Here is a 17771-nt window from a genome sequence, read left to right as displayed (position 1 = left end):
ATTTTCTAAAATCACCTCAAAACTTCCAACCTGCAACATCGTGTGTCCAACATACTATTATGTAGCAATATAAACCACCCCAAATATGAAAGCCTGGGGTCCCCTGAACAGTTTGAAGCCCAATATGTATAAGTGTACCCAAGCACGTGGCATATAGGGGACCCCCATATGGTCTGTCATTTCAGGTACTGCAAAATCAACACATTTACATAGTTTTGGGGAGGGCAAAAGTAGAAAAGGGTAAGTTCACCCCAGAAAACCATATATTTTCGGAAAGTACACATTCCTGCAAAACCAAATTGGGTATGCATGCCCTTGTACTCCAAAGAACCAAGTCGCAAGCCTTTACTAAATTTGGTGATAAAAGCAATGGTTTTTACATTTCTGAAAATCGCCTAAAAATATTGCAATTGCCCGCATTTATCTCACCCAATTTCTTGCATACAATGGTAAAACACCATAAATATTGATGCCAAGGGACTACTGAACAGTTTGATGCCCGATATGCATAGATATACCAAGGCAGCTGGCATGTGCGGACCCCCAAATAAAAATATATGAGTTTTCTCCGCTGCCGATTCGCCTTCTGTGAACATAGACCATTGACTTCATATTATGTGCCTCAAGACCCTCCTAACAGCAAAGACCCCCCAAAACCATATATTTTTGGAAAGTACACATTCTGACGAATCCAACAAAAATAAAGACGTCTTTCTACACCAAACTACCAAACTACCAAACTGTAAATCTTTTCTAAACTTAGAGGTTTTTACAACATTTCTGAAAATCGCCTAAAAATGTTGCCGTTTGGCGCATTTTTCACACACAATGTTTTACGTACAAGGAAAAATCACCCTAAATATGGACGTCAGAGCTCTAATGAATAGTTTGATGCCAAATATGCATAGATTTACCAAAGTATGTGTTGTGTACGGACCCCAAATGAAAAACATGCATATGAATTTTCACGCTAGCCAACTCAGCTGCTGAAAACAGTACTCCAACTTTGCGTTATGTGTTGTAAGACCCCCAAACTGTAAAAAGTCCCCAGAACACCATATATTTTTGGTACATATTCTGACGGATCAAACTAAGTAAAATATATCTTTTTATACCAAAGCACCAAACGGCAAAACTATACTAAAGATACATAAGGAAAAATAATGCAGGGATAAAATTGCAATAAAACCACAACAATTGAGTAAATCAATGAAATAACAAAATGACTGATCTGACAGCATAATTAGTGGCCAAAATCGGTTACCCAATAGTCATGCTGCCAAAACAAATGGTTTTTAGGGGTAAATAAAACAAAAGTTAGTAAAATGAAAAAGTAAAAAAATAAAAAAGCCCTCTTTGTGAGTTTTTTGTGTATACATGTGTTTGTGGTGTGACAGTGTGTATATATGTGTGAAATAAAGTGCAAATAAGTGTGCATAGCTTTACAAAAAAAATTTTAAATCTTTACTAAAATGAGTGTGTAAGTGTGTAACTGTGTATAGATGTATATTGTGTAAAATAAAGGCCACTTACCGTTGCTGGAGCAGGAGGGACAGTCTGATGCTCTAGAAGTCTTGCAGCAGTGTGTATGCTGAGTCACTGCAGACAGGAAGTGTGTGGGTGTCACCAGTGAAGCAGAAAGAAGAAGGAAGCCGGAGGAACTGGTAAGTTGCTTCTTTCTGCGATTTTAGGTCGGCCCTGCGACAATCCTGTTGCAGGACCGACATGACAGCCCCCCAGCCTTGTTGCCCAGGGGGCTGTCAGCACTGCTAAATCTCTGCAGAGGCGGCTAAAGCCGCTGATGCAGAGATCAGCACTGATTTCTGCCAGAACGTAATAGGTACGTTCTTGGCAGTTAAAGCCCTTGCCTGCCAGAACGTACAGCGTACGTGCCTGGCAGGCAAAGGGTTAAACATTAATTAAATCCAATAGGATTGTTTTGCCTCTAGTAGGGATTAATTATATCTTAGTTGGGCTCAAATACAAGGTTCTTTTACATTTATTATTACAAAGAAAAAGGATATCATTTTTAAACATTTGACTTATTTGATTATAATGGCGTCTACAAATTTGAAGTTTTCTGGATAATGGTTTCCAGATAAGGCATCCAATACCTGTACATATATGACCAGCTTAAGACACAGGACACCAAGAATTTGACCAGCATTGTTACTATACAGTATTATTCAATACCATGTATTGAAATGAGCATGCTGGTGTAAAAAAATAACAACAAAGAACATATAATTTTAATCAACTTTCCACCATATTTAAAGCATTTTCAGTGGTTTGAAAATTAGTTGTAAATGTATTTGCTATTGAAAGCAAAGTATCTTTTTATTCTCCACACTACTTCTCCTGCCTCTTGAACGAGTGTAGCAGAACCCAGACCAGACCCCATTTTTCAGAATGCCTTCCAGGTTCTGTGATTAACAGTGCTATGAATACCCCTGGAAAGAATTGTAGTCTTGGCAGAGTGGCAGCTGACTTTTGCGACACTGTTTAAATAGCTAAGAAAAGTCCTTTAAAATTATTTCAGGAATGTATTTAATGAATATTTGCTTAGAATTGCATTTTCTTTTATCATGCAAAATATACATTTTTATTATTTGGGTGGTGTCCCCCTTGTAGATGTAGAAAAGTTTGGTTTTGTAAAGATTCCTTTATTGGGCAGAAGACATTTTCTGAAAATGTATTCCGTTTTCTATTGAAGCTCTAAAAACATTTGTAGAATAGGCCCATTAAAATATTCAGCTCCAAGAATTTGTTTGAAAAACTGTGGAATTGCATAGGAATAGAAAAGTTCTTATGGATTAGGATCTTAGGACTTAATCAACTGATGTATATGCCCCAAATAAACAGTGATACAGACAACATGATAGATTCTATATAAAATGTATGCAAATGATATTCAATTAGCAAAGATGACACAGTCTCCAACGGGTAGAAAAATTGTTTCATGTCAAAACATGTTGTCGCCCATAGACTTCAATGCATTTCGGTGAATTTTCAGGGAATCGAAACTGGTCAGATTCGCCCATCACTTTATTTAAGCATTGGACAGCAGTTTAAATATCCACAGTGACTGGTACCTTTACATAAAAAAAGGTTATACAAGTGATGATTCCAATTTTTTCTATCTAGTATCACCTGCTTTGAGTGATGTGCCATGGTTGCAGGCGCTACCACCATTTGTCTTTAGTAGGATGAAAAATAATCAAGGAACAGCCATACAAATAGCATGAAAACATGTCAGTCACATTATTATATCTCCATCTAATGTAGTAATAATAAAAGCACATCAGGTACTTTTATGCTATTTGAATGAGCTGATGTGGCTTGATTCTGTGTTTGATCTGGAACCTCCCCAGGAAACTGGACTTATCATCATTGAAACACTGTCACAAACAGAGACACTGTGAGGGCCATCAAGTTCAACTTCAACTTGAAATAAACTCTGACTCTCAAATTGGAGATTAATTTGACTAATAAAAATAATGCTGCATATCAACTAAATGCTGATAAATATGTAGTTTTAATTTAAAAATTATATTTTTCATTCTAAGAAAGGAATGGAGAGAGATGTAGTACCATAGTCTCTAAGATTACTTTCAATATTTAACAGCAGGAGTGCAAAACTCTGGTACAGGTGGGCTCAATGAATAAAATGAGTCCTCTACGTTATGCCTGGCAAATGGCAAGTGGAAAGCGCAAGGGTTCCCTTGCATTTCAGAGCATCAAGACTTGAGTCTAGTGCCTCACTCACATTATGGAACATACATAAACATTTTTAGGCCTATCTGTTTTTTTCTACTGAACTATAATATTATGATATTTAATATAATTAAATATCATTAGTCCTACCAAATGCAGATGATCATAAGATGACTGCATGTAAGTTAAGGCTGCAATGACTGCATGCTTATTGATTTAAATTGAGTTTTTTTGCATGTGCTTTTACCTATGTCCTCTTTAGTTGTCTCTTGTGCATCTTGAACTGTATTTAGGTATGGTCCCACCCTAGGCACCAAATCTATATGCACCCCCAGTTTGTGGAAGTGATGCCACACGCAGCATGCATGTGATGGCACTTCTCATTGCAAGTGTTGTCACTTCTGCACCATGTATCCTTCCCTAGCTAGCTAAACCGCCACATTTATGCAAGAACTTGCCACCAGCAGCTGGGGGGATTTTCTTTAAATAATATATTATATAGGCACTTGTATATGTTGCCTATTTATAAATATGGCTTTGGAGGGAACACAAATAATAGTAGATTTCATCTTCACAAGATGTCACCAATGGAATACACATAGAGTTCCAAACAGAGGGACACAACATTTTCAACAAAGCACTCCAAATCTTGGTAAAGACACAAAAATCTTGATTTTGCAAAGTATAATTCTAGCATATCAAACTGAGGTGACTAGTGATCAATGACAGTATTAATGATAGAATTCTGCATACTGTAGTTCAAACCACTCTTTAAAAATCAGCACATCATTTTTTGTAAATATGAAAGGAACATTGTTATTTCTGACAAATCCTCTAGCTGGAAGTTCAATGGCAGAATTAAAAATTAATCATTTAAATTTCTATTCTTGTGCTTTATTGCCATCATTGAAGCAACCTATTGTTAGTTTGAATTGCCCATTTGGCATTAAGTTTTTGTTAAGAAAACAGTTAACAAAATTGTAATGTATGAACAGGCAAAAAAAAATAAAATAAAAAGATAAGGCTTTTATTACTAAATGCTTTGTTTCAAAATGTAATTTCCACATTTCTGTGGAGAAAAAGCAGTGATAGAATATAGATTAATAAACTTAGCCTTGGAAATCCTACTTCTGCTTGAAAAAAGCCTCAAGTCCTGACTGGCAGATATGAGAATCAGCCTGTCTTCATTTCCTATGAACAATTGGAATATTGCAGAATGAAAGGAAGACACTAATGATATAATATATGGAAATGGAAATTAAAATAGGTTAAGATGCACTATACAATGGCTGGCAAAATCTAGAGATGAATGCAAAACCATAGACAGCTCTAGTTTTTTTGTAGCTGTTTTTAGTAGTAGTCTGAAACAATGCGAAAGAGAACACTGAAAATTCATTCATGAAAACATCAAATCTCTGTCACATTACAAATGAATTACCATAAATCTAAGATATCCGACCTGATTCCCTTCCATTTCTATTCCCTTGAATAGACAGAATGAATAAATAGCTCAATGTGCACTGTAAGTATTATTTTTTCACATGATTTCCATTATCTATATGGCTGAATTTTAAAATGGTGTTTTTAAATATTTGCTTATAATCAATAAAGTACTTCTATTGGTATTTATGTGTACTTTTCATGATATGAAATACATTACATACCTTTTGTTTCTCTGAGATGTTTTTCGATCTTTCAAGTTTTAATTTGCTGACAAGACAGATACTACTTAAGTTTTAAATTTAATTTTAATCTGACAGATACTACGTCTATACTAATATATTTTATAAAACTGGCTTCTGGCCTAGTCAATGTATTCTTGACTTGCATGATATGTTCCCTGCATCTCTACCAAAGAAGAGCAAAGGACTGAACAATAGGGGATAACAATATAATTAAAGCATTTCCTTGTCCTCATCTCTGCCAAAGGTATAATAGCAAGTACCAATGTTTAAAACATTCAAGAAAAGTCAAAAAGACAACTAGTTTCTATTTCCACAATATGTTTTGAGGCCACGTGACCCTTTATCATCCTTGCTACAGATACAGATCAGTTGGTCCCTGTGTCAATAATAAATCTCACAGGGGATCAAAACCAACCTGTTGGCTCTGGACCAAATCTGTGGCTTCATGTAGTCCTCCTGGTGGATCGAATTCCAAAAAACTCAAGTGAAGTAACATACATAGGAACATACTGCTAACTTGATCAATATATTGAATGATTATCTACACCTTTCTAGTTATAATATAGACCCTATTATATTTGTATATTTAAATATGTTTCTGTTTTTGCACTGCAAGTGTACATTATGCTGAACAAGTTTCTACAGGACATTAAGAAAAGTGAGCGACAATAAGGAAATGCACAATGCAAGTTATGGGTAGAATGAGCGCCTATAAACTTTACACTTACCTCACTGTATGGTATTTTTTGGCTGTTCATCTCCTTCTTCCACAATTGAAACAACACATTTCTATATTCTTGGTTAAATGGGCCACTATAAGACAGGAATCCTGTTGCTAAAAGAACATCTCCCACCAAGCGAGTGATTTGATTCTGGAAATTTTTGCTGCTCTCTGTCCAACGTACCTGTAGGGAAGGTAACAGAATACTTTTAACCTAACACTGTGTAGATGTGAATTTTTGGTTAATACAAAACAAAATATATTTTCCATTCTCACACTATAATTATTTTAATTGTTCAACTATAAGAACCGTAGGGAGAAAAAAAAAATAATTGTATATTTCATATTAAAATGAAAATGCTCAGTGGAAGAAAATGGTTTGTGTTTTTATGATCTTATTTCAGCTTAAATAAAAATCTAACAGAGTAGAAGTTTTCAGATTTATATAGATGCCAATTTTTTAAATTTTTTAAGATGTCTCTGCTATTGAGTATGAAATGTTTATTCACATTCTACAGTATATTTTTAAAAATAAGAAAATGTCTATAAAAAGAAATATCTGCAATAGTGTATTAACTGTGACCACATGAGCAAACAAGGGTTCAACTGGGGTGCCTCAATGCAATGCAGGACATCTTGCACATCAGTCTAAAATGGAAAAACTTATGTAAAATCAAGTCCTGAATGTTGTCTAATACAGGATTCTGGAACGCACTGGATATCCAGATGTTTATAGCAATGGTAAGCATAGGGATCAAAAACCTGGCGTAGAACAAAACAACTGCATAACTGAAGAATCTGACCATTTTGAATTGCCTGTTGATTTGTCTAGCTACAGTTAAGGGATTTTGCAGTTTTGTAATGGCAATTGTTGGAACTACATCTACATCTCTAGCAGGGGCATTCGGTAAAAGATAAAATAACTTGACTATGCATTAGAAATGTTATTTTTAAGCCTTGCTTAATTTCCGAAATTGTGATTGTTGCTGCTCACTTTTTCTCCACCCAGCCCTTCAATGAGTGCTGTTGCATTAATCATCTTCCGCCTGCATGCTTCTGCATCATCCAGCAGTGCTTGCTTCTCCCTCATTGCTGCATCATACATGGCTTGCACATCATCTAACTCCTTTTGTTTGGCATCAAGTTGGCTCTGAGCATTGTTCAGTTCTTGTTGAGCAACAGCAAGTTTGGCTCCTTGCAATGCCAAGTTAGCCTAGAAAATAAGTTTACATATATCATAATTTACTTTGTATTCCAACTCTGTAATTGACTTTATTGTTTCCTGTAGCTATGACCAATTCATCTAAATGGGTATAATTACCTAGTCCAACAAACCATTAAATTACAGTAGTGTTTCTTTAGACTACAGGAAACAAATAAAGACTACAGGAAACAAATAAGTAAGTTAAATCATTCTAAGATTCTGGTAAATTGTTTCTGTATATCCATGGAACAATGAACAAAAATTACAATATTATCACTATTTGACCAAACCCATTAGGATAACCAAACAGTGCTGCACTTGAACTCTAAGATTTTCGAATTTTTCTCTAAAGAATGAGTTGAATGGCACTCTTGTCTCCTAATGCCATATGTGCTAATTATTGTTATTAAAGCAAGTAACAGGCCATTAAAAGGCACTTCTAGCAATTACTCCTAGTACCAAATATGTACATTTAAATCACAGCAGTTGCATTTTTTCAGAACATGCTGTCAGTATCTCTCAATATAAATGTAATGTAAAGAAGGTCTATATTTGTTAGAGGAACTAGAAATGTCTTGATGGTGCACATTAAAATGTACAATCTAATCCCTCAACTGGTGCAGCACTTTAAATTCACAAGACAGCCACCAGTAAAAATTTACCTTTTTTGTGAAAACAAATATGAGATTCAATCAGCAACAGTAGGCAATCTAGTGATATAAATTTCTATACACTGCAAGCTAGTGTTTTTGTGCCCAGTCAGTAGATCTGCTTCCATATTTGTATTCAAAAGGATGCTTAGAAAGGTTAGGAATGAATTTATTATCTGCCAGCTAGAGACAAATGCCTTGTCGTCTGATGAGCAGTGATGTTTTGTTTGGAGACTAATCCAAGGTTTTTTGCAGGTATTTCTTGATATGAAAAGCTTATATAAATATAGTAGATGTGATTTATTTGGATTTTGGCAAAGCATTTGATACCGTACCCCACAAATGACTGCTTTATAAACTAAAGGTGGCCATACACGAAGAGATCCACTCGTTTGGCAATGTCGCCAAATGAGCGGATCTCTCCCCGATATGCCCACCTTGAAGAGGGCAATATCAGGCTGATCCGATCGTGGGCCCTAGGGCCCAATGATCGGATCATAAGGATGGCTAACGAGCGGTCGGATCTTGGGACCGCATCAACGAACAGATGCGATCCAACGGGATTTTTCGTCCTGTCCGATCGACATCTGCCCAACTTTCGACCAGATATCGATCGGGGAAGCACGTCGGAGGGCCCCATACACGGGCCAATAAGCTGCCTACTGGGTCCGTCGGCAGCTTTTATCGGCCCATGTATGGCCATCTTTAAGGTCTGTTGGGCTTAATGATGCCATTTGCACATGGATAGGAAACTGGCTACAGGATCAGAGGGTGGTTCTTAATGGTACATTCTCTGCTTGGAATAAGGTTCTTAGTGGGGTCCCTCAGGGCTCAGTATTGGGTCCATTTTTATTTAACTTGTTCAATAATGACCATGGGGATGGTATTGTGAGTAATGTATCAGTGTTTGCAGATGACACAAAACTATTCAGCCCGATTAATTCCATCCAGGATGTGTCATTCTTGCAATAGGATCTGGGCAGCTAAGTGGCAAATGAGATTCAATGTTGATAATTGTAACGTTATGCACCTGGGATTTAAAAACAACCAAGCCACTTATACCCTTAATAGGAATGCACTAGGCTCTTAAGGGGTGATATGATAACTATGTATAAATTATAAGGGGATAATATAATCTCTCTAATGCTTTATTTACCAGTAGGTCTTTACAGCTGACACAAGGTCACTCATTCCGATTAGAAGAAAAGAGGTAAATATTCAGTAAATATTCGGTAAATATTCGGAAGGGGTTTTTTACAGTGAGAGCTATGAAGATGTGGAATTCTCTCCCTGAACCTATACATTAGATAGCTTTAAGAAGGGTTGGATGGCTTTTTAGCAAGTGAAGGAATACAGGGTTATGGAAGATAGCTCTTGGAAGATAGCTCATAGTACAAGTTGATCCAGGGACTAGTCCTATTTTGTCCGCCATTTTGGAGTCAGGAAGGATTTTTTTCCCCCTCTGAGGCAAATTGTAGAGGCTTCAGATGGGGTTTTTTGCCTTCCTCTGGATCAACTGACAGGCAGGTTAAAAAAAAGTAAAATGGTTGAACTTGATGGACATGTGTCCTTTTTCAACCTAACTTACTATGGGGCAAATTTATTTACCTCCGAAAATCTGCCAGCGTTGGCTTTGCGCACATCGCAACACTTCGCCAGGAATAAATTCACCTAGACACCGCTAATTTGAAGATCCGAAGTTGCACACAGGTTACCCAACGCTTGTGAAGTTGCGCTAGCGAAAATACGATCAGCAGTTATGCTAGTGCTCGCTAATTTGCATACAACATGCAGTTAAAGTACAATGGCCGTATATGCTGCAGCAAATACATTACACTAAACAAGGCCAGGGAACCTTAATAAAATTATAATGCCCTACACATATGCTCACAGTATAGTTTAGGTGTCATATGTTATCAAATGCAGGGGAGAAGGAGGGTACCCCAAAAAAATATTCACTCTTTTTCAGCCTATCACCCTGTAAAAAGGAAAAGACACCAGTGTTTTTTTGGGACTTCGAAAAAATGTAAACTTTTTTTGACAAACTCCTATCTACTTCATTGCACTTTACCAGGTCTGAGGTGACGAAGGCAAGTCTGGCAATAGAGGTAACGGTCTGTAAAATCAAAAAGATGGTCAATTTGCGCAGTAATGCTCTTTCGCCAGAGCGAAAGTTGCAACAGAGTATCTCCTTCGCTAGCGTAATTATACCAGCGTTAGCCACTTTGCCCTTTAATAAATTTGCCCCTATGTATATGGGGGAAATATTTTAAAAATGTTTTCTTCATAGATTGATTAGAAAAAGGTAATTCAATATCCCATTTTTATTAAACAATGCAAAAACGAGTTTTTTTGAAAACAAAAAACTTCAGTTCTTTAAAAGTTTATTGGTGGAAAGTTTATTGGTTGAAACCCCTTTGATTGCATTGAAAATCACATCCATTTATTAAGATTTAAATTGTTAAAAAACTAAAATTTTAATATAGCTTAAATATTGAAAATACTCCTCCCTGATTTTTATAAATGTTCTATAGGATTTAGCTGTTGAATTTTCTCATTAGAATTACCTTTAGAGGCAGAACCTCTTTGTTAATTCCAAAGAAATATGCCATTGCTTGTGTCCAGGAGCATAAGCCTGCAACATTTCCACAGACTTTTTTTGCTGACTCCAAGTTGTAATCATCCATGTCTAAGTATGGCTGCAGCAATTCAACTACTTCTTCAGTGATCGAATCCTAAAAATCCCAACAAGATGATGTCATACTATGTTTTGTTTACATATACACATGCAAAACTGTCTTAACTGATAGATTAGAGTGTTTTATATTTAAATGTTATTTGGCAGAACAGTGTCAAGTTTATGTGACCTTCTGCAATGTATGATTAATTTCCCTTCTGCAAGAATATGAACACACTTTCTTCTTCATTAAAGGAACAGTTCAGTGTAAAAATAAAAACTGGATAAATAGATTGGCTGTGCAAAATAAAAAATGTTTCTAATATAGCTAGTTAGGCAAAAATGTAATGTACAGTATAAAGGCTGGTATGACTGGATGTCTAATATAATAGCCAGAATCCAACTTCCTGCTTTTCAGCTCTCTTACTCTGAGTTAGTCAGCGACTTGAAGGGTGACCACATGGGACATAACTGTTCAGTGAGTTTGCAATTGATCCTCAGCATTCAGCTCAGATTCAAAAGCAACAATTATGGGCCATGTGCCCCCCCCCCTCAAGACACTGATTATGTTATGTTAGACATCCAGTCACTCCAGCCTTTATAGATTAAATTTTTTCCCAACTATATTAGAAACATTCTTTATTTTGCATAGCCTATTTACCCAGTTTTAATTTTTATACTGAACAATCCCTTAAACAATGTGAAAGAAATCTAATCTTTTCAATAACTAATATGAATAATCAATCTTGCAAAGGCAATAAAACACTCCAGGCACCAGGCTAGCACAAGTACATTTTATCAAACAATTATAATTTACTAAGCAGCATTAAAGCCTGGAGCCGGGAGCTATAATGTTTAAGACAGATACAGTATCCCAATCAATCATAAGATTGATATATTCAGTGAATTAAATTTAACAACACCATTGATAATTAATTTATATTACTTAAAGATATGCATGAAACAAATTACACGTTTAACATATTTATTCTAGTCATCATTATCAGAACCCTACTAAAGCACAGGTATTTCAGGCATAGTGAACGGTTCAGCTACTCCTTTTCCAGCATTGTTGGTAGAGTCTGGGATATTGATGTCTTTTAAAATGTCAAACTAATTGGTGCTTAGGTCACAGAAAATCTTAAAATATATGGCAACCTGTTAAATACAGTTCTCATGGTTTATGCCATCAATGAACCTAATGCATTGATAGGAAGCTACATTTAATAAATGACAACTTTACTGTAGCTCCTACAAATGAGATTATGTGTTCTTCTTCTCTTTGAAATGCATACATAAAATGCACAATAGAAATGTATTAGTAAACAATAAATCAGATATGGTCTATCATGTGTGGACAATACTTCTAGTATACCATAATACCATAAATGTGCACAAGGTACCATAAATGTGCACAAGGTACGGTATCTAACATACTGCAATACTGATGGTTACAAATTACAAGTTACCATTACTTACAAGTATTTATTAAGTTTATGCACACTGTATAGTAGAAACTTATATAAAAAGGGGCAGATATGTTATAGGTACAATGGGAAATCCAGTATTGAAAGCTGTTTGATTGTTTTACAATATTTCCTGAAACTCAAAAAAGTTTTTAGTAAATGTAAACATTTATCAAAGCCTATACCCATGTCAAAATGTGCTCAACTGCTTTGAGCAATCTAAAAATTTTGCATAGATGAGGGTCACTTATTTCAGATCTTTCACCTACTCATGTTTTTGATACTATGTAACATAGAAAGTTTAATTTGAGATAAACACCTAATATGAAGTGACTGTTACTTAGTATTCTTTATAATCCTTTTAATCCTGCTATGAACTTAACGAAGGGGGTTTTAACTTAATTGGGATTGTCTTAACAGCTATAGTCTTATTTTTGTAAGTACAAATGTATAGTTGTATTTAATTATTTAATGACTTGATGACGTTTATGATTGGTCAGCCAATTTACACTTCCCGCCATCTTTTTGTATTTAAGACATTCATTATGTGTTTTTCTTTACTCTGAGAAAGGCCTTGGAGAGGCCGAAACGTTAGTCTTTTAATAAAACATTTTTTTATTTTCAAGTAAGTCCTGAGAGTGTGGACCTTTTTGTGAGTTAAATGTACTAAATTTGGACACTGCACCCAGGCACGTTTGCACATAGTGACGAGAGTGCTGACTCCTCCATGGATTATATATATATATATATATATATATATATATATATATATATATATATATATATATATATATATATATATATAGCGTCCATGTTGGGCTGGCACTACTCGTAAAAAAGGTGTTTGGTGCCTGGGTGCTATCAGCAAAGTAATTAAGATATCCTGGAAAGAAGTGAGCACTCACAGGTCTTAAGGTGCAAAAAATCTGCGAAATTTTATATTGAAAATAAATAACTTTAGTTAGAGAGAGAGAGAGAGAGAGAGAGAGAGAGAAAATCAGAACTATGTTAAAACATACCCTATACAGACTAGATCATTGTGATTGATGTTACCTCCATGTATCTTTGCTAGCGAATAATCATATCATTAAATATATAAATATATATATATATATGTTTGAATTTTAATATTTGTCCATGTCGTATCCCATTTTGTTAGGGAATATGCAAAATTACAATCACATAAAATGACTGAATAGGCATCTGCACCTGCATTAAACAAAGACATAATTAGGTAATGTGTGCATTACCTTTCAATGGTTTGCTATGATGCCTGCATTTACTTTCAGTCATGTGTCCCTGGGCCAAAAGGTTTCAGAGATTCCTGTTCTAATATGAATTAAATGAACGGTAACATGAAGCACACTGTGCTCATGGGCTAGCACACATCTAAATGTTTTATAACTGCTTTACTGGCTTTATTTATTCCATATAATAATGTTATTACTGTATTTTTCCATCATTTATTCATAAGGTTTAGGTGGCCTGCACCTTGAAATGTATTGATTGTACCTTTGGGAAAGTTAGCAGAGAATTAAGAAATCCTGAGTTATTCATCAGTTTCAGGGCCTCACCCCAGGAAGGTTTTACACATGGTCTTTCAGGATCAGCTGTCACTGGATCAATTTTCCTTTGGAATAAGAGTAATGCACAATCCATAATTCTCATAATTAAATGAGGAGGTCTTCCCAGTTTGCGCACAGTTGCTATGTCAGCAGGCTTTATAGTCTGAAAGAAATTACATGAGATTACTTATTCCTTAATTTATTCTCAATTGTTTAGGTCTGCAACAAAATGAAGTACATTATCAGGTGGTAAAAGGGTCTTAAATTAAAGGATGGATTTAAAGCACAGTTATATTTGCCATGTATGTAAGCATATGTGTTCCTCAGAAAATTGATGATCGTAATTTTAACATCACATTAAATACTTCCTATATCCCTACAGAATATTCATTATGAGCATTCAAACAAATACTATGTAATCTGGTGCATTTATATCTCAATAAAGAGAAATACCAGAAAATTAATAATCTAATGCATATTTAAAGTAAGAAGATATTAAAGAAAATTGCAGTGATGCAGGCACAGCAGAATTATTTTAGCTGGTTCAAGAATGTTCCATTATGAGTTCCCAGTACTTTATAAAGGACTGTAATAGTGAAATGAAATAGTTTTGAATATGAATTTTTGCAGGAGAATGTGTTGCACAATGATGCTTAATTTCACTGAAAAAGCTATGTAATATTTACATACATATAGGGTAATATGGACCTCTCACCTCAAGAGCAGCCTCTGCTTCTTCCAAAGCAGGTCTGGCAACTTCAAGTTTTTTCTCTGCTGAAGCTTTGTCAATGGCAATTTCATCAACAATAGCCTGGGCTTTGTCCTTCACCTTTTGCACCTGCATTTTTACTTTTTCTGCAGCCTGGGCCTTAAGTGTTACTTCCTGCAAAACTTCATCAGCCTTCTTTGAGGCAACAGCCAAATCTTTCTCCTTAACTGCCAATTCCTTTGAGAGCTGGCTCACAGAAACTTCTGCTTCCATCAGTTTTGCAAGACCTGTAAAATCAATGTAATGTATACAACTGAAATACATTATATATATATATATATATATATATATATGTATATATAGATACAGTAGATATATATATATATATATATATATATATATACACACACATCTACAGTACAACTTGCCTGGGTGCATGTGAAGAAAAAAATATACTCACGGGTCAAATAAAAAAAATTATTCATGAAAAATTAATAGTCAAATTGAATACATTTTTCACCAATTTTTTTTTTTTACCTTTAGAGTGAAATTTTTTATACATAAATCAGCATTCCCTCTGCCCCCTTAATTTTCATGTCACTCAGTACTCTGCACTTATTCCCCAAGTCTGTCATAAATTACCCTTATTGTATTGCTTATCAACATGAAATAGAATGTGTTACCCAGGAGCACATATTTTCAGTTAGTGACAATCGCTAATCTAAATTAATACATCAAGTTTCAGAATTCTTCTCATTTATGCTGATGCACAAATGTAGGTATAATGTTAATGGCAGTACTTGTTATCTTTTGAGTAAATTATTAAGAAATTTAGAATTACTCTTACCTGTTTTCATACGGTTAGATAAATTTCCAACATATTCAATTTTCTCGCCATAAATTGTTTTATAGCCACCAATAAAAGAAAGATATGACTTTGGAGTGATATATGTTTGGCGCCTGTAACGTTCAAAGTATTCAACACATTTTTCTGCAACAATGTCTTGAAATGAGCCCATTGTGTTTACAACGCTTTGCTTCACCTCTTCTGTGCATTCAATTTTATAGGAGGAGAGGAAATGGTGAGCAACAGCCACTAAAGCGTCTCTTGGCCAACGCTGAAACCAATCCATGGTACATCCAGAGATCAATCCAGGGAACTTGAGCGCTCTAGTCCTAAATTTTTCTCCCACTGGTGAAAAGCAAAGTACCACATGCAGATTTCGCCGAACACGTGAAAGAAAGTAATCATAGAGATTTTCAGCAGTGGGAGTGCGTCTTGGATATTCTTTTTTCATAACAGGAATTAAATCTTGTGTGATTTCATCTATTTCATCTTTTGCAAAGAGATTTGACACTTCCCCAGATGCCAAAACATTGTTCATATATTCTAGAAATGATTCATCTTTAATTTCATTATCTGTAAATATAAAGGTAATTCCACACCCTTTCTGGCCAGCAGTACGGTACAGAATTTTCAGATCATCCATTAAATTATTTGTTCCATAGGTTCTGCAAAAAAACGAAAAGTATGATATTAATGAATTGTATATAGGATACTTTTCTTTATATTGAATCAATACGTATTTGATGGAATCACTTCTAAAACAAAGAGTTTAAGTTGTCTAAGTGCCAAATTTGAGCTAATTAGAATTAACTACGGAAAATTCTGCCACTCTATTCATTCTTATGGGATTTATAGAAGCCTATTGGAATTAATAGATTGTGGTGGAATTTTACTGTGGTGAGCTCTAATTTCAAGCTTTAATAAATCATTATTAATAAAGATTTATCAAGGGTCAAATTTAGAGTTTATGGGAGTTCTAAAAACTATAGAAACTCAAATTCAAAAAAAAAAGACCAATTGAAATTTATTTTAAAAATCTATTTTTTAAAAAAAAAAGGTAAATAGGATTGAGCTGCAAATTCAAATCCCTATATCTAAATCCCTATATCCTGATTTCTCTTCATTGGTGCAAAGGAAGCGCAACTCCTTTACAGAAATTCGTCACCAACTACGCTCACTATAGATTCAATATGCTATGTTGTTTCCGGCAAAACTGCGCATCACTACAGGAGACTCCACGACATTTTTCGACAAACCTGAGGATGCTCTGCAATGGATCGAAACCCACCACAAACTTTCACATGGTCGACGCTCCCCAAATCAGGCGGCAGACAACAACTAATCTCTTATCCGGCATGTGATTATAATCCTTGTGGATTACAAAAAAAGCGTTGTTTTTATTTCTTCTGTTTTTTGCTATACGCAGTTGTTTTTCTCCACTTCACCACACTGAAGTTAGGGACTGCTAGTCCATGAAAAGCAGGGCTGGAACTAGGGGTAGGCAGAGTAGGCACGTGCCTAGGGCACAAAGCTGGGGGGGGCGCCAGGCACGCACCTCCTATGTCGCCTACCCCCAGTCTGGTGCCCGGCTCTTTGTGGTTTTTACGTCTTCTTGTACTCCTGCGCATGCGCGCGAATGCATTTCTCTGCAATTTCCGCATGCGCAAGGCTTGCCTTGGGCGCCTGTGCGGTGCGGCCCGGCCCTGATGAAAAGTGTCAAGATGTCAGCACTGGCGAAAGGTAATTGACGGTTACCACAGTTCGGTGAACAACGCAGAGTTAATGTACGTACATTATATTACTAAGTTATCGACAGCAGCGATGGTAAAATATTACTACCTATTGGGAGACTGTTAAGCACAAACAACTAACCTATCTTTACTTCATTACACGATAAGTTTTTGGCTAAGGCTTACTCAGTTTTTCTTTTGTGTAAGCAGGGGTGGGAAGGGTAAAGTTGGAGCAAATGAAGGGTAAAGGTTTCACAAGTTGTGTGTATTTTTATGTTTGCAATAATGTTCTTGGCTATCGTTTGAGTATACAATATCTACTCCTGAACCTCATTGTTAAAGGTATTACTTGAGTAAAATGGCTACTATTACAATCTGTTCATGGAATGTTAGGGGACTGAACTCCAAATTCAAGAGGGCACAACTTTTTCAACATATAAAAGCACTTTCACCTGCGGTAATACTCCTACAAGAAACACATTTAGTTGGTCAGAAAATACTTGCCCTTAAAAAAGCGTGGGTGGCTCATCATTATCATGCTACATTTTCCTTGTATGCTCATGGGGTGGCAGTTTTAGTCAGGAAGCATGTTATGTTTGAACTGTTGAAATATCATATAGATATGTATGGCAAATACATTATTATTCACTGTAAGTTGAATTCAGTCCCGCTGATATTGTCCAATGTATACCTACCACCCCCTATGTCTCTAGACACACTTGAAACCATGTTTACAAAGATTATAGATCTCCCACCAGCTCCAGTTTGCATATTGGGCGACTTCAACTCTACCCTTGACCCCC

The 17771-nt window shown here is 35.6% G+C and overlaps 1 protein-coding gene across 5 annotated transcripts in view; it reads right to left on the bottom strand.

Moving 5' to 3' along the window:
* LOC108718513 (dynein heavy chain 5, axonemal) overlaps positions 1-17771 on the bottom strand; it is a 379491-nt gene that overhangs the window by 113836 nt on the left and 247884 nt on the right. For all 5 annotated transcript variants that reach the window (XM_041566222.1, XM_041566224.1, XM_041566225.1 and 2 more), the window contains 6 exons: positions 15239-15903; positions 14398-14678; positions 13630-13845; positions 10542-10709; positions 7115-7333; positions 6128-6304 (listed from right to left, as the gene is read on the bottom strand). In XM_041566222.1, coding sequence (XP_041422156.1) covers positions 6128-6304; positions 7115-7333; positions 10542-10709; positions 13630-13845; positions 14398-14678; positions 15239-15903 — 1726 coding nt within the window. The remainder of the gene's footprint in view (positions 1-6127; positions 6305-7114; positions 7334-10541; positions 10710-13629; positions 13846-14397; positions 14679-15238; positions 15904-17771) is intronic.

This window comes from Xenopus laevis, chromosome 6L, assembly GCF_017654675.1.
Source record: "Xenopus laevis strain J_2021 chromosome 6L, Xenopus_laevis_v10.1, whole genome shotgun sequence".
NCBI classification, from domain to species: domain Eukaryota; kingdom Metazoa; phylum Chordata; class Amphibia; order Anura; family Pipidae; genus Xenopus; species Xenopus laevis.
The sequence above is the reverse complement of the archived record's forward strand: the minus strand, read 5'-3'. Positions and strand labels throughout refer to the sequence as shown.